The 24,496-nt window shown below is 39.8% G+C and overlaps 1 protein-coding gene across 1 annotated transcript; it reads left to right on the forward strand.

The window, feature by feature from the left end:
* The first annotated feature begins 5,417 nt into the window (after window positions 1-5,417).
* rac3b (Rac family small GTPase 3b) lies at window positions 5,418-24,496 on the forward strand. Its single transcript, XM_069517579.1, has 6 exons — window positions 5,418-5,600; window positions 17,199-17,270; window positions 18,710-18,827; window positions 18,943-19,005; window positions 19,582-19,741; window positions 22,120-24,496. Exons 1-6 carry the CDS (start codon window positions 5,566-5,568, stop codon window positions 22,248-22,250), a joined length of 579 nt encoding a protein of 192 aa, XP_069373680.1. The 5' UTR covers window positions 5,418-5,565; the 3' UTR covers window positions 22,251-24,496.

The raw sequence follows: 24,496 nt of genomic DNA on the forward strand, positions 1-24,496 counted from the left end.
CCTCAAACTGTGTCTACTCTTCTGTAGTTCCTGCACTGTTTAGGTTCTGGCACTGATCAAGAATGCACAATACCACATCATAATAAGTAAAGTATTTTCAGATTGAGGATTGCAGTAGCTGACATTTTGAATGTTGCATGTAATATCTTTAATTTTGAATGAAGTTATGCTTCAATGAGAAACATCAATCATATTCCATCAGGCCCATTTCTTGTGGGATAAAGTGTATGGATCTAATTGAGTACTAGCGAAATTTAATTCAAGAAATATTACATTTTTCTCCTCCCATTAAATCGCATATTTGGGGTCCTAAACATGTGTAACTACTGCTGAAACCTTGCACAAGATTCAGATGTGCAAGAAATTTATGTTTCAGTTTTTTTGCACATCGACGTACCCAATTGACTTGATACTGCTCCCTAAAGTGCAGCCCCTACGGCACGTTTTACCAAAATGCCTGATAATCGTTTGTTGTATGTCTTATGCCCACACCTACAAAAAAGTCCCCATAATTCGAAACCAAACAAGAAGTCAGCCATTTTGGATAAAGTGGTCATTGTTGGCGATTCACACACATAGTACTTTAATGATCTCCTCCTCAAGGATTAATCGATTTTTAATTTGATCAGTGGGGTGGCATCAAATTTCAATGTTTTGCTGTGAAGCAGGAAGTTGTTGTGACTTCAGTGTACATTATTCAATCTCCACCATGACTTTTTAGGCATGGTTCATGCATTTTCACCGAACACTCTTGCCATGGTATTGTACCAGAATGGTGTTTAGTTTTTATCAGTTGAAAAATGGTACAGCAGCTCCAGGTAATATCAATAATAATTAAAGCTGCAGTTTGCACAAGTCTGTGTGTGCTGTGGTGTAGTTGCTGGAGGATGGACATAGCTTGGTATTGCATTATGTGTCGGCACAGTGCATGAAAGAGTTAAATGTCACATCCTGTTTAGGCTTGCGCTTTGTTGCTAGTAGGTGGTGCTATGATTATGTTGAATTTTGGCTTATGAATATGGTCTCACATTACATTACATTAATTTTTGCAGACGCTTTTATCCAAAGCGTGTCAGGTAGGTGGGGGGGAACGCGGTAGAAAAAAGGGAACAGGTGTACCAAAACGCAGAACTAAATATTATGTAACGAAAGGTGTCCTTTATTTATAAGGTAAACGTAACAAAAGGAATCTTCAATAAATCAAAAGATGCACTCAGGCAAAACAGAGGAGTAACACGGGGAACGTGGCGAGAGGTGACGAGACACATGAACATGATGAGGGTAAACGACGATGAGGGCATAAGACGACATAAATGACGACGAACCAATGACCACATGGGGGAACACAAAGACTTAAATACAAACTTGAACTAATGAGTAACTGGGGACAGGTGGCACAAGACAAACAGGTGAGCGTGACGAGGGCAGGAAGTCAAATGGGAAAAACACACCAGGAGCAGGGACTACAAAATAAAACAGAGGAACACTGAACAAACTTAAAACATGAATTCAAAACATAACAAAAACACTGTTGAGACATGGACTGAAAACACTCTTCATAAAAGAGGACAAAAATACAATAACCATGACAAAGCGTCTAACAATAAGTGCTTTCAACCTTGAGGGTACAAATTCAGATCATGGATGAGCTGCAGAGGTCGGATAGCACTAGCAGGTAGATGAGCCCGGACATCACTAGCAGGTAGATGAGCCAGGACATCACAACAGGTCATCAAACAATTTTTGCCCAGATTCGACAATGTATAATTAAATAAGTTGAACTTCCTGTTTCATGGCAATATGGCCATGGGCATGCTGTTGAAAGAAAAACTTATGATTAGCACAACTTTTACTCATGAACCTTAACGTATTCAAATCCAAACTTTAAGCAACTACATAAGACTTTTGAAGTTTCTCAATCCACTGAATCCAGTATTCCTCAGGAACAGCTAAGAATCCTACTAATTATTTAGACAGCTTCTCTCCAATCACCCTTGATCAGCTGACCTCAATTATCTCACCATTTAAAACCACAAAAATATCTGTATTGAATATAATCAATCTATCATATATCAACATTCATATTCGACTCGAAACGGCATCATTTAAATCGTGTTTTATGCCTAAAACTCCACTACCAGTGGCTAAGGTAGCTGATGTTGGTATGTACAAACGGTCCCTGAACACACCTCGTTGGAAGATATCAGTGGATTTCAATAAAACCAGAACAATGTAATCAATTAACTGAACTTCAATCATGTTTCAAGGTTATAAAAAATTGGATGACCAACAATTTTATCTTATTATAACCTCAACCATAAGCACCTTAGAGATGCATTATCTAATGATATAGCTATTCTCGAGGGCAATGCCCTTGCTTCTATTGAAAACGATTCTCTCTTAAAACAGATTTCTTACGTAACATCTCAAAAATCAGACATGTTCAGTCCTAAAAAGATCCAGAATGTTTTTTCCACACCTTTGTTACATCCAGGCTTGATTATTGTCATTCCTTATTATCAGGCTCTATCAGTAAATCGTTACAGATTTAGCAGCTTGTCCAAAATACTGCAGCATGTGTCCTGACAAGAACCAGGAAAAGAGACCACATTTCTCCTGTATTAGCTTCACTACACTGGCTTCCTGTTAAATTTTGAGTACAATTTAAAATTCTCCTCCTTACCTACAAGTCCCTAAATAATATGGCACCATCATTCTTTAAAGAGCTCATAGTACCATATCATCCCACTAGAGCACTGTACTTCCAGAATTCAGGCTTACTTGTCGTCCCCAAAGTCTCTAAAAGTAGAGTAGGAGCCAGAGGTTCCTGCTATCAAGCTCCTTTCCTGTGGAATCATCTCCCAGTTTCAGTTCGGGAGGCAGACACCCTCTCTACGTTAAAGAGTAGGCCTTAAACCTTCATTTTTAATAAAGCTTATAGTTAGCGCTGTCTTAGACCAGCTCTTAGTTTTGCTGCTATAGGTCTAGAATGTAACACACATAACACACTTTTCCATTATGTTACAAACTATTTCTTCTAATCAATGTTGTGAATACTGTTATTTTGCTGATCATTTACACATGGCATATATTGCACTTCTGTCTGTTCTGGGAGAGGGATCCCTTACATGTTGCTCTCTCTGAGTTTTCTAAGTTTTTTTCCCTGTTGTTGTGGAAAATCTGCTGATCAATGGTCAACTCATCAGTGAAGAAAGCGTTCAGCAGCCCTTTGATGTCTTATGCTGAAATATTTATTGAAGCTTGGCCAGGGAGAAAATCAGAATTCATCCATACAACATCTGTGCATGATGCTCTCTCATATTCTGAAGTCTGCTTTCCTGCAGTCCCACTTTAAACCCCAACAGATCATTTTATCTATGGGTGTGATTGTTCTTAAACAATAAAATGTATTTTCTAGTTAGTTTTCTAGTTATGGAGACAGTATTGCCTGCTTAAGCAGTCTCATATCTGTGAGGAGTGAAGAGAGTGTAGGCTTTGACCTTCACCAAGCTCTTGCACCTCCCAAAAACAACAGCCTGTTGCACTATGCCCCTGAGAGGACAAGAGACAGTGTCTATGAAAATTCCATAACACCTATTGAGGGTGAAGGACAGGGGATGTTGCACCTTGTGAGACAGATTTTTATTCGTGAATGGGCTATACAAAAACATATTTGAAGTTCTGGTGATTTAAGTATGTACTCTAAAATTACAATAGCCTTCCTCACAGCAAAACTTAAAAATTCCACATTATGCCACATACATCTTTAATGTGTTTTAATTGCATTAACATATTTTACTCTGGACCACTGAGCAAAAATGTAGCCTCATTTCGTTGTCTAAATGACTGTGGCAACTTTCATTCCATTTGCATTTTTCAGAGAGATGTTATAGGTCTTCATCATTGTCCAAAGTTCCTACATGCCGACACTTTGAAACAGCAAACAGGGGAAGCAATAAAATAAATTACATGGTTTACCAGGTGCATTGACCGAGTAAACTGTTATTATCTCATCTCTGATGTGCATGATTAGTCTAATGTCTTTTGAACATCAACTTTCATTGCATTGCCATGGCAACAGCGTTCAATGAAACTGACAAAAATGTAAAAATGTAATTTGTTTGTGTGACCATTGGACATTTAATCAGCAAGAATTTCTACTATCTATTTATAGTACTGTTTACAGTAAGAACAACTGTGTTGCACTGTATTCTCAATTTTTGATAAATCAGAAATCTGTCTAGATCATTTGTGCTAGATCATCTGAAGATGCAGTATAATGAGTTTGGTGTTAATTGATCAAAAATTGTGGGAGGAAATTGTTTCAATTAGTTTTACAGTTTTTTATGAAAAAAGAGCGATGGACTTCATAATTGCTGCCAATTCAATTGAGGGAAAGTTTCTGCTCAATTGGGCCTAGAATTTGATGAAAGTTTAAGCACTTACAGTTGATTTGCTATGAATTTTCAAAGTTTTAAACTTTAGAAGGTTGTTGTAGCACCTTCATCAGGCAGCACATCAGCCCAGCGCCTAATTGTTATGAAAGTTTTCTGGGACCTGGTGAAAGGAGAACTCATGCAGCAGCAGATGTCTTATGCAGAATATTTTAATGTAGACTTGATGCATCTAGAAAACCTGAAGGTGGAACAATATATATATAACACTAACAGAGTAACATGAGCAATTGTCACCTTTAAGTCTGCAGATGTCTCCCCCAGCATCCGCTTATATCTCCACTCTACATAATATATAGTGGTATATACAGAAATGTGTGAGGATGGTCAAAACCTCCTCAACACTAATGATCACATGTGAGTAGGCATAATGTATATCTAAGCAATCTACTTATTATTATAACCCATGCTCAGCTGCTTGCCTGGTCGACGAACAATCCACCATCATGATCCAGGATGTGGCTGCAGCCATAGTCCTGGATTTGCAATGATAAAGCACAAGGACTCCAGGGAAGAAGTCAAGTCAGTAAAGTGTAATGATGAGACATTCATGTAATGAAGAGGGAGAGGGGGAAAGGGAGAACTCCATGTATAATGTTTCCCCTAACAATCTATGCCTATAACAGCATAAATAAAAGCTGTTCCAATTGTATGTTATATTGTAATGTTGACTTCGCATCTCTTATACGATTTTTTAACATTTTTAACATTCCATCCACTTTTCACTCCTCCTGGCAGACAGACTATCATCGTAGATTCGTAGTCAAATGCATTTGACTATTTTTTATGATATCTGCTACATCACTTATCTTCTTTAACATCTGAAAGCCAATGCAAAACTAAAAGAACAGGAGCAATATAGCTAAGCAATGCGGAAGTACACGAGGTGATTCCGCTCTTTCACTACGATCCCTCTACTCTGCTGTCTGTCCCTTTAAACACACTCGGTACTTTCCGCACTCGCTCGGCCCTGCTCGAAATCGCCCTCTTTCACTGCGGCTCCATCGCCGAGCGAACTGGCCCGTTGCTCTCATCCGAGATCTCGGCGGAGACTGTCGAATCCATCAAAGCACCATTTACGGATCCCTGGAAGCTTTCAGCTCGTGCACAAATGCAGGCTATCAAATGTGTGGTGGTCGGCGACGGGTAAGTGTTGAAAACAGTCAGCATCAGAACGTTCTCTCGTGTGTGATTCAGTAATGGGTCTACGGATGAATGGATGATGGGAGGATGCTTTGTAGAAAAAGGAGCTGGGGCCCACCGATGTGTCTGTTGCCCCGATTATCTATCCTTGCTCATGTTCGATGGAAGTGTAGTTACATTACGTTAGTTCGCATCGTGACCACTGAGATACTATGGGGGGACACCTCGCAATCCTCGCAGGCCACCGAAGGCAGGCTGAAGTGCTGATGCACGCTAAGGAATCTGTGGCCCTGTCAATGGCAAACAGGCCCCGCTGCCCTAGTTCTCCTCACACTGTGCGGATTGTGTCCACAGCCCAGTAGCTACAGCAGGATATTTTTTACTGCTGGTGTAAAATCTTTACATTATTGCTAGTTGTAGATATAGACCAGGAAAATTGTGCTCATAAAGTATTAACAATGTTAAGAAAACGCTTCAAATATAAGTCATTACTGTAACCTATGCTTGAAATCAAAATGCTAAAAACTAAATAATTTGGACTTAAATAGAAATGCTGCTTTTTCAGATTCATGATTCTGGTATTCATTTCAGAACACAGATAAGGTTTTGGTTAAAAGTAGATTATGCATTTACAATACTATACTAAACAACTAATCCTGCAAATAAAAAAGGACAGAGCTCAGTTTATTGGTCATGTGAAAAAGGTGAAATTTGCACATTTTCCTGATTGAATGTCTACACAAATAGACTAGTTTTGAGTTGTGCACTTTCACTGTCAAAAATGTCTCCTCCTGTGTGCATGTATCAGCGTTGTTTTTTCTGCCAGAAATGCTATAGTAGGTGTTTAACATCTCTGCCACATTGACAAGACTGACCTGTAAACACATACAAGTAGACAGTGGAGCTTTGGTTTTGGGGATACAAAGCTATTCAGCATTTTCATTTCTAATTATGTTTCAATGGTTAATGACCTACAGTACATGGAGTTTCATTTTTTTAAATGTTGATAGTTAGATATAATTGCTGCTAGGAGTTTACCGGATATGATATAATTTGATTTACATTAACATTTTTACAATTTGAAAATGCCTTGTTTAGTGTACGTCCCAACCAGTGTAGCTTTACTTGTGCCAGAACCATAGACTGTATAAAAAAAAGTGGATGTAGCTTTCGGCTCCAAGAGTTAAAGCCCGTCCATCAGGCTGGCTCAAGTTGCCTCCAAGAAATCTCTGGCTCCATAGACTGCCATTTTAAAAAACACCAACTACTCCCATGAAATACTAATTTCTTAGTGATTACTGTCTCCTTTGCTCGGTAAAACACTCCTTGTCAGAGGTTTGGTTGTCCATCTGAAAAAAAATTATTAGTCGCTTGAGAAGGTTTTTACACCGACGCTGTTAATTTGTTTTAATAAGTTTTGAATTCTTCAGTAACAACAGACACAGAGGAGCTGATGTCTCAGATTCGACATGTGTTCTCTATGCTCCGCAAAAGTTACCTTGTGTTTCTATGTGTTCTGACCAGAGAAGGGGAAACTGCATCCTAGTTATTGTCCCAGTAAATGTGAATTACAATGCTAACCAAGCCAGCTAGTTAGCCGATAGCTTTGCAATGCTGGGCCTACCAGTTCCCTTGGGGATGCTAACCTGTGTTAACCAGATGTTAGAGTTAAGTTCGATTAAAAGGTAGATTCAACCAACATTAACATGAAGACATTTGTTTCTGACACATGTGACTTCGTTGCATAAATGTAAGTTATTAAAAGTCTATGAGTACGTGACATTAGATTTAGTTTTATTATTTCTCCTGGGCTGTGGGTTTTGGATAACTTGGTGTCAAGGTCTTAATTTCTACTTTAATATAATTTTATTGACTAAAGTAGAGGTGTTACCAACTAATACTATCATTTTTTTTCTATTTCTCTGTGCTGACCAAGCTGCAACAACTTGGGCTGAGCAATGAGGCCAATACGGATGTGCAAAAAGCTGCAGTTCACTGGGTGGCTACTTGAGGCTGGCTCAATTCCCATTGACTCCCATGCTTAAAAGCCCGACTTTAGAGCAGAATTAGACCTGTTTACAGCCTGGTTCAAAAAACGTTTTTTGTCTCAATCACTTAGTTATTCCTTCATGACAACTGTGTTGTCTCGCTTGTTTAGATAATATAGAGGTTTGAAATTGTGAATTATCACTTGATTGATACGTGACATCACCGTAAGCTTGTTACTCTGACTGTTAGCCTGTGGTCTGCTCTGCTTCACCTGAGCTAACAGGCTAATCCCCGTCACCTGACATGACCGGGATCTGTGGAGGAGTTTTCAGTCACATGTCAAATTAATATCATCGTTTGTTGTTCGGCTGCTTGTCCTGACAGAGAAGTCCAAGACATCTGTGCTCCAGTTTCTGTGGTGAGTAAAGTACTGTACTTTATTTATGTGTTAGTAGTGATGAGCAGGTATCATTGTCTCTGTACCTGGCTTGTTAGCTTAGCTCTGCTAACTTCTAGGCAAAATACCAGCAGTAATGGCGATGCTAACGGGAGCAACGGGAGTTTTTAAACTGACATGAACCGGTCCACATGGCAGAGAGAGAAGCATTAGAGTTTATGGTGATACATCTTATAAACTAAGGGCCAGTGTGTGTTTGGAGAATAGGCTCCACCAAGTTAGATATCTAACGTTATTTAAAGTTGTTTAGCCCGTCAACCTATTTGGCTTGACTATGTTACTGTGAGTAACTTCAGTATTAATGTTTGATTAGATTATTGTTTCAGAAATAATGTTAGTGCAGCTGCTGCAGTGTGAAACTGGTTGAGCTGGACTTTATTTATTACCACATTCATTAATATTACCACAAGCCTAGATTATCATACTGCAGGAACAGATTTACTGTGATCGACTGAAACGTGAACCTGTGACTCAGATATCCTGCAACCATGGATGTCCAACATGAGAAGACAGAACTGGACTCCAACAAGACTGAACACTGAGTCATCACTTCAGCACTGACTCCAGGTATAGACCTGTTTTCATAACTAACTAACAATTAAATAAAGTATTGCACATAATGCATTACATTATATTTGCAATACAATATGCAGTATGGAAGAACTCCACACATTCATTGTCTTGGTTGCTACCACTGTTTAATCCCAAACCATATTCAGATACATTGTTGGATATCCACAGAATATAAGGACACAAACTTTGTTTGAAAGTAACACTTAGCTCTGCAATAATGCCATACTTTCCTGTTTCCTGTCATTTTATTAGGGACGGAGGAACCTGAGGGACACAGCTGTGCTGAGTGTGTCTCTTATGGCAAAAAAGGAAAGAAAACACTGTTTTTATCTGAAGTTTATCAAATCAGAAAGTAAAAGATGAACATTGTTGTGATAACAGTGTTAATTTTTTATTTACCAACCCTAATGGATAAAGAAATTGACTCAATATTATCCATGACATTTGGCAAAGACTGCCAACTCTAAGCAGTTGCAGGTGATCTTTAGTTGATGGAGGAAGACATGAAGTGTTGATAAAGCTTTTGCAGGTCGTCCTCATATTGACCAGCCTGAAGCTGCCGATCTCCACCATGTTGCTGCTGCCACAGTGGATTCTGAGGACATCAGGTGCTGCAGTGCTTCATGAAATTAAATGAAATCAAAAAAGTCGCGATAAAGGATGTTTTATGCTGAAATTATTGTCACATCTGTAGATAATAAGGAACATAGGATAAATCCTTACAATTATTTACAGATACTGTACAATACAATAATTACAATACTTTTGGCACATGCAATATCAGCTGTGTTAAGCAGCCAAGACTGGTACTTACAGATTATTCTGTGTTCAGCAGGTGGAAGCACCACAGATTTCAGCCAAATTGATGTACTAAAAGAAATAAACATTGTACAAATATATAAAATGTCTTTCTAGCACATTTGTAATATTCAAGGTGATAATCTCTCACAGTGCTGTTGATAACAGTCCACATCAAGTCCCTCAACTTCTCAAACTTAAAACAGATAAATATATAATAAATATGAGCACTGTTTACAACAGTGGTGTCTGGAGATCATAATAACATCTAAACTGTCATATAATTACACATCTGCACTCATTTTAACTCACTGTGAATTCCATAACAGGCTAAAAAACGAGGTTGTAATAGTAATGGTGGTTATACGAATATGTATCAGAACATTTGTGAAACACAATTACTATCACATGCAATTTACACATGTAGTTTATTAATGTTAACTTATTAAAATTACAATCAAATGATGACACAGAACTATTTACTAAAGATCTGTAAACTTAGTATGAGGTAGTTAAATTGCCTCATTGTTCATTAGAGGTGTTAAATAAACGGTACATTTAAAAACCACTTGAGGCATGTAAGCATATGAAGTATGATTATGATAATAGATAAATCAATAGGTTTTGTTGTTTTATAGTTTCAGGGTAACTTATCACTGTTTGGTTCATTGTTACAACAGTGACCATCCCGGAGCAACAACACTACAGCACTAGCCGGTTAGCAGTAGTGGGTAGCATGTAGCCTAGCTCCTTAGCCTAAGCTAACCAGGTAATGATGAGCTCTGTGGGCGTGGCTCAGTTGCTGTACTCGCTGTTCCTCCTCTTTGCCCATTTATGGGTTGGCCACAGGTGACGTCATTGACACTACGTCCATCTTTATATAAAGTCTATGGTACTAACATGCTTTTGTAAATCATCCATGAATCTAACAGAGGCAGAAAGACTGAAGCTTTAGTTGATGATGAGGACCTCATCGAATGATCACGACGACTGGTGTCAAAAGAAGGAAGCCCTCGTGTGGAGCAGCATATTTTGTGCCATTCTTCAGGATGTAGAGGAGAGAGACGGGATAACAACATCATTAATTCTTTAATCAGATGTGCTGTCAATATACCAACTCCAGTTCAGTTTTCTCTGATGAGATGTCAGTACAAGCAGGGTCTCCCTGCTGTGTGGAAGACCCTGTAGGCATGATCGGCTGCCACAGTGGCCTCCCACACACAGCCAGAGACAAACATGATGCTGTTCAGCATAGTTTATTAATCACACTGTAGACATCAATACAGTGGGCTCAACTCAAGTGTCCCATGTCTCAATTCTGATTGTCTCTAAGAGACTGTCTTCCTGTGGCAGCTCTGCTGCTGCCTTTTAAACCTGAGGATCAATCAGCTAACAGTTCTCACCTGCGCTGATTGATCCTCTGGTCGAGGTGTAGGTGCTGTCCCAGCTACCCCCAGAGTAACTTTTTTAAAACATTACTTGAAAAGTATCTAGAAATAGTTAATGGGTCAACTTCAACAGTTACAACCTTTACAGGTCAGTGTTTACCAATGTGACGTGAAGAGTCTTCAATCTTAAACAGCTGGAACTGTCCAATCTGAAGTTCACCTTGATAAATGTGACTAATATAATAAATTTGTAATGCTGTTAACACTTTAAAAGCATGATATACAAACTTACGTATTTAAGCTCTGATATAAACATTTTGAAGTCACAGTTAATGTGGTTGAATAGTTTGTGTTTAACCAATATGATTCAACTGTATTTGTACATATTTACCATTTTCCTTATAATAAATCAAACAGGAAATAATGGTGAATTGCTGCTTTCATTGTCATAAGACACATAAGGGCAAATCATATCTTAACTGTCAATGATTTAATTAAAACTCAAATGTAAAAAGCCTGTGATTAATTTCAAATTCCAATAACAAGTTGAACAAAGTGTTCTTGTATGATTACAATACTGTTTTTACCAGATGTAGTTCTGTGCTCATTTGTAGTTAAAACCCAGTTTCATAGATAACTCTATTGCACATTAAACTACATTCATTCATTTTTAATTCAACAAAGAGTGAAATACAGTTGTGGATCAATGAAAACTTGATCTTCACATTAGAAACATTAATCTCTAGTGCTTAACATTTTGTGAAAATTTAGTGTAATTTACAATAAAAATGTTAGAATTGAGAAAGCACAATAGTAGTGGTAGTGTGTAGAATTTAGCGATATCTAGTGTTGAAATTGCATGTTGTAGCTGAACACCCCTCACCTCATCCTCTCTTTCCAAACATGAAAAAGAAACTGTGGTAGCCTTTAATTGGGTGGTGAAATTGATCGAAGGATAAATTGAAACGCAATGTCAGAAGTATACATGCGAGGCTGATTATCAAAGACAAGAGAGCGCTGAAGCAGAAATTGTCTGTAAAACCCCAACTCACCGGAGTAGTGTTGGGGTGTGGGACTATTGGAGTCCCGGGAGGAGAGGACAGGGAGAGCAGGCGGCGTTGGGGCTAATTCTTCCTTTCCTGTCCAGAGCGGGGTTGAAGTGTGTGTGAAGTTGATTTAACATATCTCCAATGGAGTTCACCGAGTCCACTAATCGTTTTAGGGTCTGGTTGTGTTGCTGGGATTTCTCTGTGTGCACAAGCACTGCAGTCTCATGCCCTTTTATAGGCATTGGTGGGGCATTTATCTATGCTAAAAAACTGGCACCTGCTTTCAACTGTCATGAATCTGACTGAATTTTGTCAGAAAACTTCTTGAGAACAAATTTAAGAAAATAAGGTATTGGTGAATGAGGCCCATTGTTGTGTAAAGGTGTGTTCTGAATTTCACCTGATATACCATGTGACATTTTGGACTGTTTTTGAATAAATTGTGGTCTCTAAAGAAAGAAAAAGCCATTTTGGGCAACATTTTTTGTTGTAGTAGTTGTTGTTGTGGCTACTTCAAATCAAATCAAATCAAATCAAATTTATTTATATAGCACAGTATCACAACAAACAGTTGTCTCAGGGTGCTGCACAAAAGGGGGGGGGGGGGGGGGGGGGGGTTGAGTCAAGTGTCAGGTCAGGGGCTTGAATCCAGCCCGGGAATCTCCATATGGACATTCGCATGGTCTTCCAAGGGTGCGGTGGTCCCCCCTGGCACTCCTGCCTCCCTCATGGTCCAACATGTGCAGTAGTAGAACCCATGGCTCCAAAGGTGAGAGGTCCTCAGGTGAGAGTGCTGGTGGTTGCGTAACCCTCCATGTCAGCCCCGCGACAGACCGCCGACCTCACCAGGTACATCCCTCATCATGACCCGAGCCAGGACGGGCTTGGGTCATGATGAGGGAGAGCCACACAGTATGGACCAAGGAGTGGAGGAGAAGACCCAAGGAGGTAGAGATATGTAATAAGATATAACAAAATAAACCAGGCAGAGAGTGAAGAAGAGAGAAGGTGCTGGTTTCTGGTGCCTGATGGGTGATCCCCCAGCAGTGTAGGCCTATAACAGCATAGCTATGGATGACTATGGTTCAGGGTTGAGCTAAAAGCTTTATCAAAAAGGAAGGTTTTAAGTCTAGCCTTAAATGTAGAGACCATGTCTGCCTCCCTCACTGAGAGTGGGAGCTGGTTCCAAAGGAGAGGAGCTTGGTGACTAAAACGTTCTACCAGCCTGTGGAGGTGAAGGGGCGGAGAGAGCACCTTCACCTGCACCACTGAGGATCAATCAGCACAGGTGAGAGCTGTTAGCTGATTGATCCTCAGACTTTAAAAGGAGGCAGCAGAGCTGCCTCGAGAAGACACACTGAGAAGAACGCACAAGACACTCGAGAAAACACACTGGGAAAGAGAACGCACAGGACGCACTAAGAATACACTTGGGGAGAAGACACTGGAGACTGGGGTGAAGCTGAAGGTCCAGCAGATAGTGCTGGACCTGTTAAGTTCCATGTTTTGTGTATGTTTCAGTTTGACCTTAAATAAAGAAAGATGCTAAACAAGCAATGGTTGGACTGGTTCGTCTCTGGCTGTCGGGGTGGAACCCGGTGGCGTGGTCGAATGCCACACAGCCATTCTACTCTTAGTAACTCTAGGCACTACAAGGAGTCCAGAGTTTAGGGAGCGAAGTGGTCTGTGGGGGCAGTAAGGGCTTAAGAGCTCTTTAATATAGGATAAGGCCTGATTGTTGAGGGCCTTATAAGTTAGAAGGAGATTTTTGAAATCTATCCTCTGTTGAACAGGGAGCCAGTGAAGTTGAGCTAAGACAGGATCCCATCTTCTGGTTCCTGTCAGTACTCGTGCAGCAGCGTTCTGCACTAGCTGAAGGGTTCTTAAGGATCCGCTGGGACATCCTAGGGAGTTGCAGTACCTCTGAAGCACTTCTACTACTCTAGATGTAATAAAGGCATGAATCCGTTTTTCAGAATCCTGTTTTGACAGGATGTGTCTGATTCTCTTTATATTGCGCAGATGAAAGAAAGCTATTCTGGAGGTTTAACTAATTTGTTGGGTAAATGACAGTTTAGAGGTTGGCAAAATTCACACTTATGCAACATTAATGAAGATGTGTTAAAGAAAAACATTTATTGTGAAAATAATTAAGGTTTAAACAAACTATCTAACTGAAGGTGTACTTCCTTTATACAGATGTGGGGATGTTTATGTGAGTTTGCGTTTCAAAATGGTGGTTGGCCAGTATGAAGACAAAATGCCCCCTATTGTGGTGGGGTCATGTGGCTGAGATCACGTGTTTGTGTTAAGTTTGGGGAGATGTGTGTGTAAGGTGTTGGTGCCAGGTTAGAGAAAGTAGTTAGTTGCATGCAAAGAAAGTCTGATTCTATGAAGAGCATAACAGAACTAACATTAGTTTTCGAATAACATATTACCCAATTTCACAACAACACAAACCAAACTTATAAAACATCACATGAATATTATTCAACAGTCCTGTGCATAGCCTAGTGCAAATAGCCCAGTTTTGTTACCAGTTCATGAAAAGGGAGAAAGGTCCTTTTTGAGGTGCTGAGGTTACTTGTTTTGGCTCCTGTTGTCATGCTTCTGCTGGTCAGACCTTGTGTTGTGGCCAATTGCTCATGCTAAAGTTCTTAGGCAGTCTTTTGGTTTGCTGCATTTTGAAAGGTTTTAGCAGTTTGCTTCAGGCAGGCCTGCTTGGAACTCATAGAGCTTGGTTCGGGATAATGTCTCCCTGGCTGGGTGAGCAGGAGAGCAACACCTCTCCTCCCAGAGAAGTCAGTAGAAAAGAGATACCCATATCTCCTCCAGGAGAAAGAAAAGAGAAGAGTGGAACTGGTCTTTTATTGGCAATGTGACCTCATGGGTCATGGTTGAAAGTTGTGTCCTGGGGGGGTTGTTTTAACACCTTGATGTGAAGTTGAAGCACCCTGGGAGACGTGAGTTCTAGAAGCTCTCCTTTGTCTCCAGAACAAAGAAGACATTTCATTGCAGGCTTTGGCTACACATGCAGGTCCACAAATACTAGGTCCCAACAATTTCTCTAAAACAAAAAGTAGAGACATAACTCGCCATCAGATTCTTTAGTGATGCCGCTCCCTCCATCAGTTTCTGGGGAACTGCAATAATGAGCGGTTTTGGCCAAAGAACTACTTGATCTTCCCTCTTGTGTCAACCCACTGTTAGAATTAGAATTATATCCTGTTATCTTTGCTAGCATCTCTAGGGCAAATCTAGTCAAGAAAACAAATTAGTTTCTGCGATAACGAAGCAATTGTGCTTTTATATTTTCTGTTCAAATCTCAAAACATGCAACCTTCTTCCACCAAAGCTTTCGTCACAGGTATTCAGTAAGTTAAGATGCAAAGATCCTTCAGTATGTAGCCTGCTCAAGAATCCCTCCATTTGTCTCCTTTTCAATGGCCTTAAAAAAATAACATCCAGGAAGTAACCAAAAGTGCCTTCCACTCTCGTCACCTTCGGCTTTAAGTGGATCACCAGCTGTCCAGTGATCCACTTAAGGCTCTGAGTTTTGGTCGTGTGTAGGTGCTTTACTAGAAGCCATATTCACGGCTGCTTTCGCAGGTTTCTCAGGCGCGGTGAAATCACTACCGCCTTCGACACTTGGATGTTCTCAATCCACCTTAAACACTCAAAATCTGATAGAGAGGCAAAAGGTTCAACAACGTTATATCACAACTAGCATCTGCTTCTGTTCCCTATCTTCTATAACCCGACTTCTCCAATAGCGTCCTCGAGTGACTCAAGATGAACTCCTGTTACCCAATGAAAAAGGAAAGGCCACGTCAGGATCTTGGTTCACGTCTCGCCTTCACCTACTCTGCAAATTAAGTGGACTCCCGTCCACTTCCTCTCTCTCTTTTCTCTCTTTCCTTTTTTGAAAACCAGATTTTATCTTACTAGGCAGCATGGCCATCACTGTAGTTCTGATACATCTACTGACTGCTACTAAACACCATCACCGATAAGTGCGCTAAGGCAGGACCAAACCATTCCATGTAGATACAGGGGGGTGGTCGATCAATATGGATGTTTGGATGGATGATTTGAAAACTATATATATATATTCAATGATGATGGTTTAATAATTTTTTATTATTTTGACCTATATGAGTTATGGGGCCCCTTGCTGACATATACCAGTAACTCATATACCAGTAATATGTTCTGTCACAGAATGCACAACTACATTCTTTAGTCAATAATTTTAGAGGTCTTCAGCACGCTTGCTGCAACACATAGTTATTTCACATAACAGTATTATGTTCTCTTGCGGAATGCATACTTAGATTCTTTAGTCAGTACATTTAGAGGTCTGCAGCATGCTTGCTGCTACACAGATGTTTCACTTAACATTAGTATGGCCTCTCGCAGAATGCATGCCTGCATTTTTTAGATTATTTCAGAGACCAGCAGCATGCTTGCCCCCCATTTGCAACAAATGGATAAATCATGACAAAGTGTTCCTAACTGAAATGAAGCATTGTGTTAGTTCATGCAGGACAGGGAGTCATGTGCTCAGCTGTCTGCTACAGATAGGTTTATGGGTGCTCGTCAGTTACCCACCAATCACAGCCCATTCTCTCACCAAAGCGGTCCCTTTAAATATGACCTTATCCTCACTGATCCCTGCTCAGCAACACTGCCATCCAGACCAGCTGACGGCAACTTGCCTCCACCACCCCATCCTCCACCTTTTAGCATCGAGTCCAAACATGGTTGTGGTAAATGATATTCATCTTAAACAAATGTAACTTTCCTGCTACGCCCAACAGGGGGTTCTGCATACGTTCCCTGTTTTATTTTAGCACACTGCTCGGCTAATCCAGGGAACATCCAAAGAATGGAGCCTTCAGCGCCAATCATAACTTTATCCCCATTTGCAATAAATGGACAAAGTGTTCCTTACTGAATGTTTATTATAATCAATCTCTAAATAATCACCTGTCTCTATGGATGCTGAGTGAATGCTAAATGTCTAGGATAGTCCTTAATGGTTTCAATAATTAAATAATAATAAATGCAATGAAGAGATGAATTGAAGCTGTCAGTATCACACATTTGAATGCCACCCTCTTGTTATTTACTCATTCTCTATTTCATATGGAGCAACTGAGTCCCTCAGGCAGTATGAATGTAGGCCAGTGTTTGTGTAGCACTCATTGAAAGGGACTAGTAGCCCACTGTTAACCACACAATAGCAGTCCTGTGTACACTCCTCCATCCAATTGTTATTTTTGTATACACTGCATGGGTATGGAAATGTATTAAAATCTTGAACTCTGTTGTCCCTCCTCCTCAGGGCTGTGGGTAAGACCTGTCTGCTGATTAGCTACACCACCAATGCCTTCCCTGGTGAATACATTCCTACTGTGTGAGTAAACCTATACTGCACATTTTCTCACAATTATTTGATGTAAGCAAAGGTTTAATAGGACCATACCATAATTAAACTCTATGTCAATATGTTGTATATGCTGAGATAATTAAAATCTTTCACCCGTGAGTAGGATTTTGCCACACTGGTATACTATACTATCAGTAAAATACTGCAAATCAATAAACATAATTGATTCAAGATTTCAGACATTTAACTTACAGGATTGAATGAAAACAAACCTGTCAGGTAGGTTTCAAATTCGGGGGAGCCCTACTTTCTATGTGCAACAGTCCATCTCACATGCGTGAGCTTTCTGCTTCTAATACACAACTTCAAGAACAACACACCACTTGAATAAAAACTGCTGAGGATTATTCATTATTTCTGACTACAACGAAAGAAAACAGCTGCAGCAGTGGCTTGCCTCTCCCTAAATACAATGAAGAGATGAATTGAAGCTTCATCAACCAGGAGTGATGTCCACTCCTGGTTTATGAAGTTCGTTCTTGATTGTACAAAAAGTAGTTTCAGTCATGGTGCTGTGTTGATCTGTTTTCAAACATATTTTACCATCTTCATCAGCTAAATTGTCATGCATTGGCTAAAGGGTTGACCCAGATTAGATAAGATGAAATCTATTGATCCCAGTTGGGAAATTGTTGAAGTGTGAATCAATGGTCCTGTCAATAAATATATAAGACCTGAGCACCTTTTATGGCTTCAGCATCATATGCATGTCACATGATGACAACTGAATCAATTCCATGACAACTTAGCAAACTTTGTGGGGGCGAGATGTGTTGAAAAATACTTAGTAAGTTGACCTTGATGTAAGATTTCTTCTGCCTAAACATAACCTAAATATTCTCTATAACAGCTTTGATTTTTTTGATTTTTTTTTACGATGATATTTGATTTGAGTGCATGAGGCACAGCCTCACATGAAAAGTCTACTATCTAGACTGAAAACAGTGGGGAACCGCTGGCCTGACTATGTCCCCAATACCTCTGAAGCACTTCTACTAATAATGTGACATTATGTTTGTTCAAACTGTACAAAAAATTGTTGCATGTTTGACCTGTTATCAGCCCAATATTTTTGTACTGCTTTACAACTTCCACAACCTGACCATAAAGCCCTGCAGGAGAGATGACATTTGGGTTCTACTTAAAAACTATAATCTTCTCCTTGATTTTGGATTAATATCTAAAATGTAAGACTCAGACCAGTTAGAAAAAAAAATTTCGCTACAGGGCCATGATCATCGTCATCAGATCCAAATTGAAAAAAAGAGTCTACACTAATTATTTAGTTCCACACAAATTATTTACTTCCATGAACCACTATGTTTGAAAGTGCAACAAAATCCAATGTATTTTTACCCTTTCCCTGAACAGAACTGCATTCACTCAACGTAATGTCTTTCCTTCAGCTTTGACAACTACTCTGCTAATGTGATGGTCGATGGGAAACCAGTGAATCTGGGCCTTTGGGACACAGCAGGACAGGAGGACTACGATAGGCTTAGACCATTGTCTTACCCACAGACGGTACCCCCCCCCCCCACACACACACACACACACACACACACACACACACACACACACACACACGCACACACACACATTTAGCTCTCAACTAGCCATCTCTCTGGTTCTTTCCCAGGATGTGTTCTTGATATGCTTCTCCCTGGTCAGTCCGGCCTCCTTTGAGAACGTCCGAGCTAAGGTCAGTACACTGACTGACCACCCCACCTCCTTTTCCCCTTCATGCCGAGTCTGACCACAAGGAGGCACATCTATGGCTCCACCTGGTTATTACACTGTTACCCCACTTGTCCAGACCTTGGCTTAGAACGGTCTAGATTTGAACTCATTCACCCCAGGGATGTAGCACATAGACATGTTCTTAGATGAGGTCTGAACTTGTGCAAATACTGTGCAGAGGGTGTGTGATGGCCATCTGTGATGTTGTCTGCCGAGCATCATGTGATGCTTTCATATGAAATCACACTTTTCTTTGGTCCAGCCTCCTTCTGTAGAGTCTTTATACTAGTCGGTCGGGATTCTCTCTCATCATGTGATATGTGATGTTACTGGAGATTGCTTTGCCTGAGGATTTGAGTTCATACAAGTATGCTTTCTTTCAGACTGATCTACTGTTGAATGTAATCTTGGAAAGGTAGTCTTTGCTCTCACTCTGTATGCAGCTAACTGTTCCCTCTTTCCTCTCTTGTTGACTTTGTCCTTTGTATATGCATGTGTACGCTTGTGTGTTTGTGTGTCTATGTTTCTGGCGCCTCAGTGGTACCCTGAGGTGAGACACCATTGCCCCAACACACCCATCATCCTGGTGGGAACAAAGCTGGATTTGCGAGATGACAAGGATACCATTGAGAGGCTGCGAGACAAGAAGCTTTCTCCCATCACTTACCCGCAGGGCCTGGCCATGGCAAGAGAGATTGGTAAGGCTGTGTATGACATATGGTCTGATCCAAGTCTTCCCCATCTGCTTATCGAAGTACTGGCTAGTTGTAAAAGAGACAATGATAGCACCACCAATAATAATATTGGTAATGATAAAAGTGCTGATAATATATAATAGGGCAGCACTAATATTAATACCTGCAGCTCTGAAATCAGGGACACCTGCAGTATGAGGACTCAGAGTTAAAGCACAAACAACAGTAGCTGTGTCTAAAGACATTCCCATGTCCCAAAGATAAGATTCCTGGCAGAAGAACCCTAGGCCGAGGTTATACCATCCTAATTTACTTTCTCTGAGATGCTAGAGGCCAAGTACAATAACTTCTGTTGCGTCTGAATTTCGAAGTAAAAAAAAAATTACAGGTCATCAAGGCCTTAATATCTTGAAGACATACCTGATTTTTGACTACCTTGTTAGTTTCATAAGACTTCAGAGATAAATACAGTCTTCCAACAATGTAAAAAAAATTTTTTTGATTAACTTTCTTTATTGGAAGCAATTTCACAGGCAACAACATAACATTGCAGTATGACAGAGAGGACTTCCATTCTGACCTTTTTTGTTCCCTTATCTTTTTATCCCTCCCACATTGTATATCCCTTGATGTCACATTAACAAAACAGAGTGCATACAAGAAATTAATTAATTATCAATTAAAAATAAATAAATAAATAAACAAAACATATATATACATATATACATAGAAATATATACACACATGTACATACACATACACATACACATACACATACAAATACATACAATAATAAAATAAATAAAAGGGGGGGGCTTAGTCATCACGATCAGATAGAAATGTCAGAGATTCAATATGAGTTAAGAGAGGTCTCCAAGTTCTTTCAAATGAGTTTAAGGAACCATTGAGAGAAAATCTAAGCTTTTCAAGTCTATTGGACAGTAACAGCTCTTTCACCCACCTGGTGTGAGATGGAGGTTGAGCCTGTTTCCAATAAAGTAATATGAGTCGCCTGGCCAACAGGGTGGTAAAGACAAGAACAGTCTGCATGACTTTAGTGGTAATAGGCTGCAAGGGGGCACCAAATAAGACCGAGAGGTTCAGGCTTGATAGTAATATTATATGCTATGCTGATGGTTTTGAAGATTTCGGACCAAAATGTGGCAAGCCTGGGACAGAACCAGAACATATGGGAATGGTCGGCTGGAGATTGTTTGCACCTATTACACGAGTCAGTTACATTGGGGTAAATTCGAAATAGCCTCAAATTAGTGTAATGAACTTTGTGCACAACTTTACATTGTAGAAGGCCTTGCCTCGCACAGATTGAAGAGGAGTGAACCAACAGTTAGACTTGTTGCCAATAATCATCAGGCAGCGTGGTTCCCAGTTCTCGCTCCCAAGAATCCTTGGGGCCGGACACTGGGCTATCAATAGTAGACTATACATGCTGGAAATTAGCTGCCTTTTTTCAGGATCAAGAACCAATAAGGAGTCTACCAGAGTTTCTAGGGGAAGGCTAGGGAATTTGGGGTTCTGGTTTCGAATAAAATGCCTTATCTGAAAAAAACCAAATAGGTGGGAATTAGGTAAGTCAAATTTCTTTGAGAGCTCAGAAAAGGACATAAAAATCCCTTGGTTGTAAAACAACAATGTAAATTTACATGGTGCTTTCTGATGAAGTTTCCTAATGGCAGCATATATAAAGTGAGAAATGTCTGTCCCAGCACAAAACCATGGGAAACTCCATGACTGTAATAACATGAACCAACTCATGTACATCAGATAAGTAGAACTTAATTGCTTTGCAACAGTTTTTTCAGTGATTTCAAATGAAGGTGAGGTTGGATCTGCATCAAGAATAGGCTTTTTAAAACAGTAAATGTAGCCTTATTAGAGAGGTAAAATTTAGGAAGTGTTTCAGGAACCCTCATACTGTAAGGCTGTAAGAAATTTTCTGCATTTATATTTCAGATACGTTTTATCAAGGAAGCAAGGAAGCATTTTCATTAACGATCAAGATGAATCTGCTACATAGACAGAGTTTAACCAACTGGACAGTATATCTTGACTAAAAGAAATACAGACTGCAATTACAGTGTTTGATGACATGCTACGTCACATGTTTTAGCTCTGATTGGTTTAAGGTCTATTGAATGGTGTCCATGGCTATTGTGATCTGTGACTGTTGATAACGCTCCTTGGAAAAATAATTTTGGAGATAAAAAATGGGTCAAATCCTGTTGCCCTATGTTGATGATATTATATGTTTGATTTTCGCTGTCCCCTTTCAAATCTTCCTTAGCCATAGCAATCAAAAGCACCACAAGCAGTGTCACTGAGAACTCTGTTTCCCATCATGCCCTCTTCTTGGTCCTCAGGGGCTGTGAAGTACCTGGAGTGCTCTGCGCTGACTCAGCGAGGCCTGAAGACAGTATTCGATGAGGCCATCCGAGCTGTGCTCTGCCCTCCACCAGTAAAGAAAAGGGGGAAAAGGTGCACCATGTTCTGAAGAAAAAACACTACAGTAACACTACACTACATCACCATGAACAACGACCAATATTTCATCTGTTTTTTTTTTACCATTAATGAATAGGCCATAGGTTCTGAAAGACAGTGACTGTCCACTTTCTTTGTACTCATAGAATCACATCAAGTTGCATGAGGGCTGACAATGGTATGTATAGGCCTATTGGTTATGATAGCGCTGTGCTCAACAAAACAATTGCTGTGATCTTTTGGCAGCAAACCTACAGGTTAGCCACATTACTTTGGAAGGTTAAGTCAAGACTAACAACAATAATAGATTCCTAACTGGGCCCTGTGTTCACTCTGTGGTAATTAGTTTGATTAAATGGTAAACACATACTGAAATGGAAAGGGCTTCAAGCTGACTTCTGAGGCCTGTCTTATAGAGCGGCCAAGGGTAAAAAACTAGCATTAATAACTAAATAAATATATAACAAAAGTAAAGCTGTTTTCAGACAGGAACTCCGGAGAATCAGGTCCGGAGTTTCTCCAGAGGTTGCCTTACACACATGCACAATGCAACGTGAGATTCTCTGCTCTGACGCATTTGCAACAGCAACAAATCCTCCACAGGATTCAGGTGAGGACTGGTGCAGCAGGCAAAGGCAGGATGCAAGATATTAATATCGCTGCAGAGATCACCTGTTTTTGTTTACAGCTCATGGACATCTCCATCTGTGACATCAACGTCTTTGTCTCCACTTTTTCATCTGGAGATATTTTATTTCTTTTTGTTTTTTTCTTTTTGCATCTGTCGCATGTTAGAAGCGGCATCAGCCAACCCGTCCCTCACGATGAATCCTGTGAAAGAGTTCCTGCTGTGCTTTCACATCAGCACCTCCCGACTTCCGAGGGGGCCAGTCTGAGAAAGTCCTTAAAAACTCCAGAGGCTCTCTCATACACCTTTGCTCCAGAGGATCTCTGGAGATCAGTGCATGTTTGAGAGCAGTTTAAAAGATGTGGCTGTAAAATGCTATTTACTAGTCAAGTCAAGAATTAATATTCAAGCTCAATGTTAATAGTAGTCAGACAAAACAAGATTAACTGAAGGTAAACCCTTTGTTTTTTTTAGATTTTAACTATGTGTCATGTTCTTTGTCAATGAACACTATCTTGGGATCAGTCATATGATTTGTTTTTTAATTGAAATGTTTCACTTTTAGCAAGGTGGAACTATTTTATCCAGTCTGTGCTAATTTTTTAAACACTTCAGTTCTTACTTCTGACAAAAATCGGATCTTTGTCAAGTGTCTTTGGGTAACTTTATCTAACTGTGACAGAGCATGCCAAACGTGGGGGCTGTACAACCTTGATGCCTGAGTTCTGCCTGTGGGGGTGTGGGAGCTTGCATGGGTCTTAGAATATTCTGCTTTAATTTATCCCATCATTTCGATTTTGTCTCTGTTCCTCTGTTTGTGTGTTTGTCTGTGTGTATGTATGTGTATGTATGAATGCTGGTGTTTTTGTGTTTGGACAAGAACGTGTCAAAGAGACAGTGTTGTTTGACAGTTTGGGATAGATTATAAAACACAGTATTGTTTTAAGTTTGTTGTTTGATACTATTTCATATTGTGTTGTTGGACTACACAATACATTTCAACACTGTGGATATAAAGAAAGAAGAAAATGGGTATCAATGACATCTTGTAATGTACAGAATAATGCTTAGGAAAAAAATCTATCTATGTTCCTCATTATTTAACTCTTAAAGTTAAAATTAAAGGGATTATAGTTGCTCATGTCAAAGCTAGAAGTGTTGCTAACAATGTTCGATAAAGGTTCCGGTCTTTGTGGAGTTAGTCATCGTGGCAAACAGCACAGATTGCACCTTTATGACATGCATTTCTGTATGGTTGCAGGCCTGCAGTCTGTCTCTCTCATGTGGTGAGACACAGCACTGCATTCCATTCATGCTGTCTTTGGTTAGCATAGCAAACTGTGTGGTTGAATCATGTCATGTGGTCCTGCCTAGCTAAGGTGTCGAAATGTAGCTGAGAAATGCAGAAAAAAAATTCTTATCTACTATTGCATGGAAGTTCACTGGTCATTTGACCCATTGTTATTCTAAGGAGAGGTTGTTTGTTGAAATGCATTGACCATGTACGTATGTAATGTAAGACGACTTGTACACGTTTTAATTGTTTGTCTTATATTTTATTACTTCATGTTTGAGTGGTGAAATATTTAAAGTTTTTGTAAACTAAATACAAATGTCTCTGTAAAGTA

Source organism: Paralichthys olivaceus, chromosome 21, assembly GCF_024713975.1.
Source record: "Paralichthys olivaceus isolate ysfri-2021 chromosome 21, ASM2471397v2, whole genome shotgun sequence".
NCBI lineage: Eukaryota > Metazoa > Chordata > Actinopteri > Pleuronectiformes > Paralichthyidae > Paralichthys > Paralichthys olivaceus.

Excerpts from the sequence above, each read along its gene's own strand:
- rac3b (XM_069517579.1), top strand. The coding sequence starts at position 5,566 with ATGCAGGCTATCAAATGTGTGGTGGTCGGCGACGG. Across the intron at positions 18,828-18,942 it reads CATTGTCTTACCCACAGACG|GATGTGTTCTTGATATGCTT; the intron begins GTACCCCCCCCC and ends GTTCTTTCCCAG. Across the intron at positions 19,742-22,119 it reads GGCCATGGCAAGAGAGATTG|GGGCTGTGAAGTACCTGGAG; the intron begins GTAAGGCTGTGT and ends CTTGGTCCTCAG.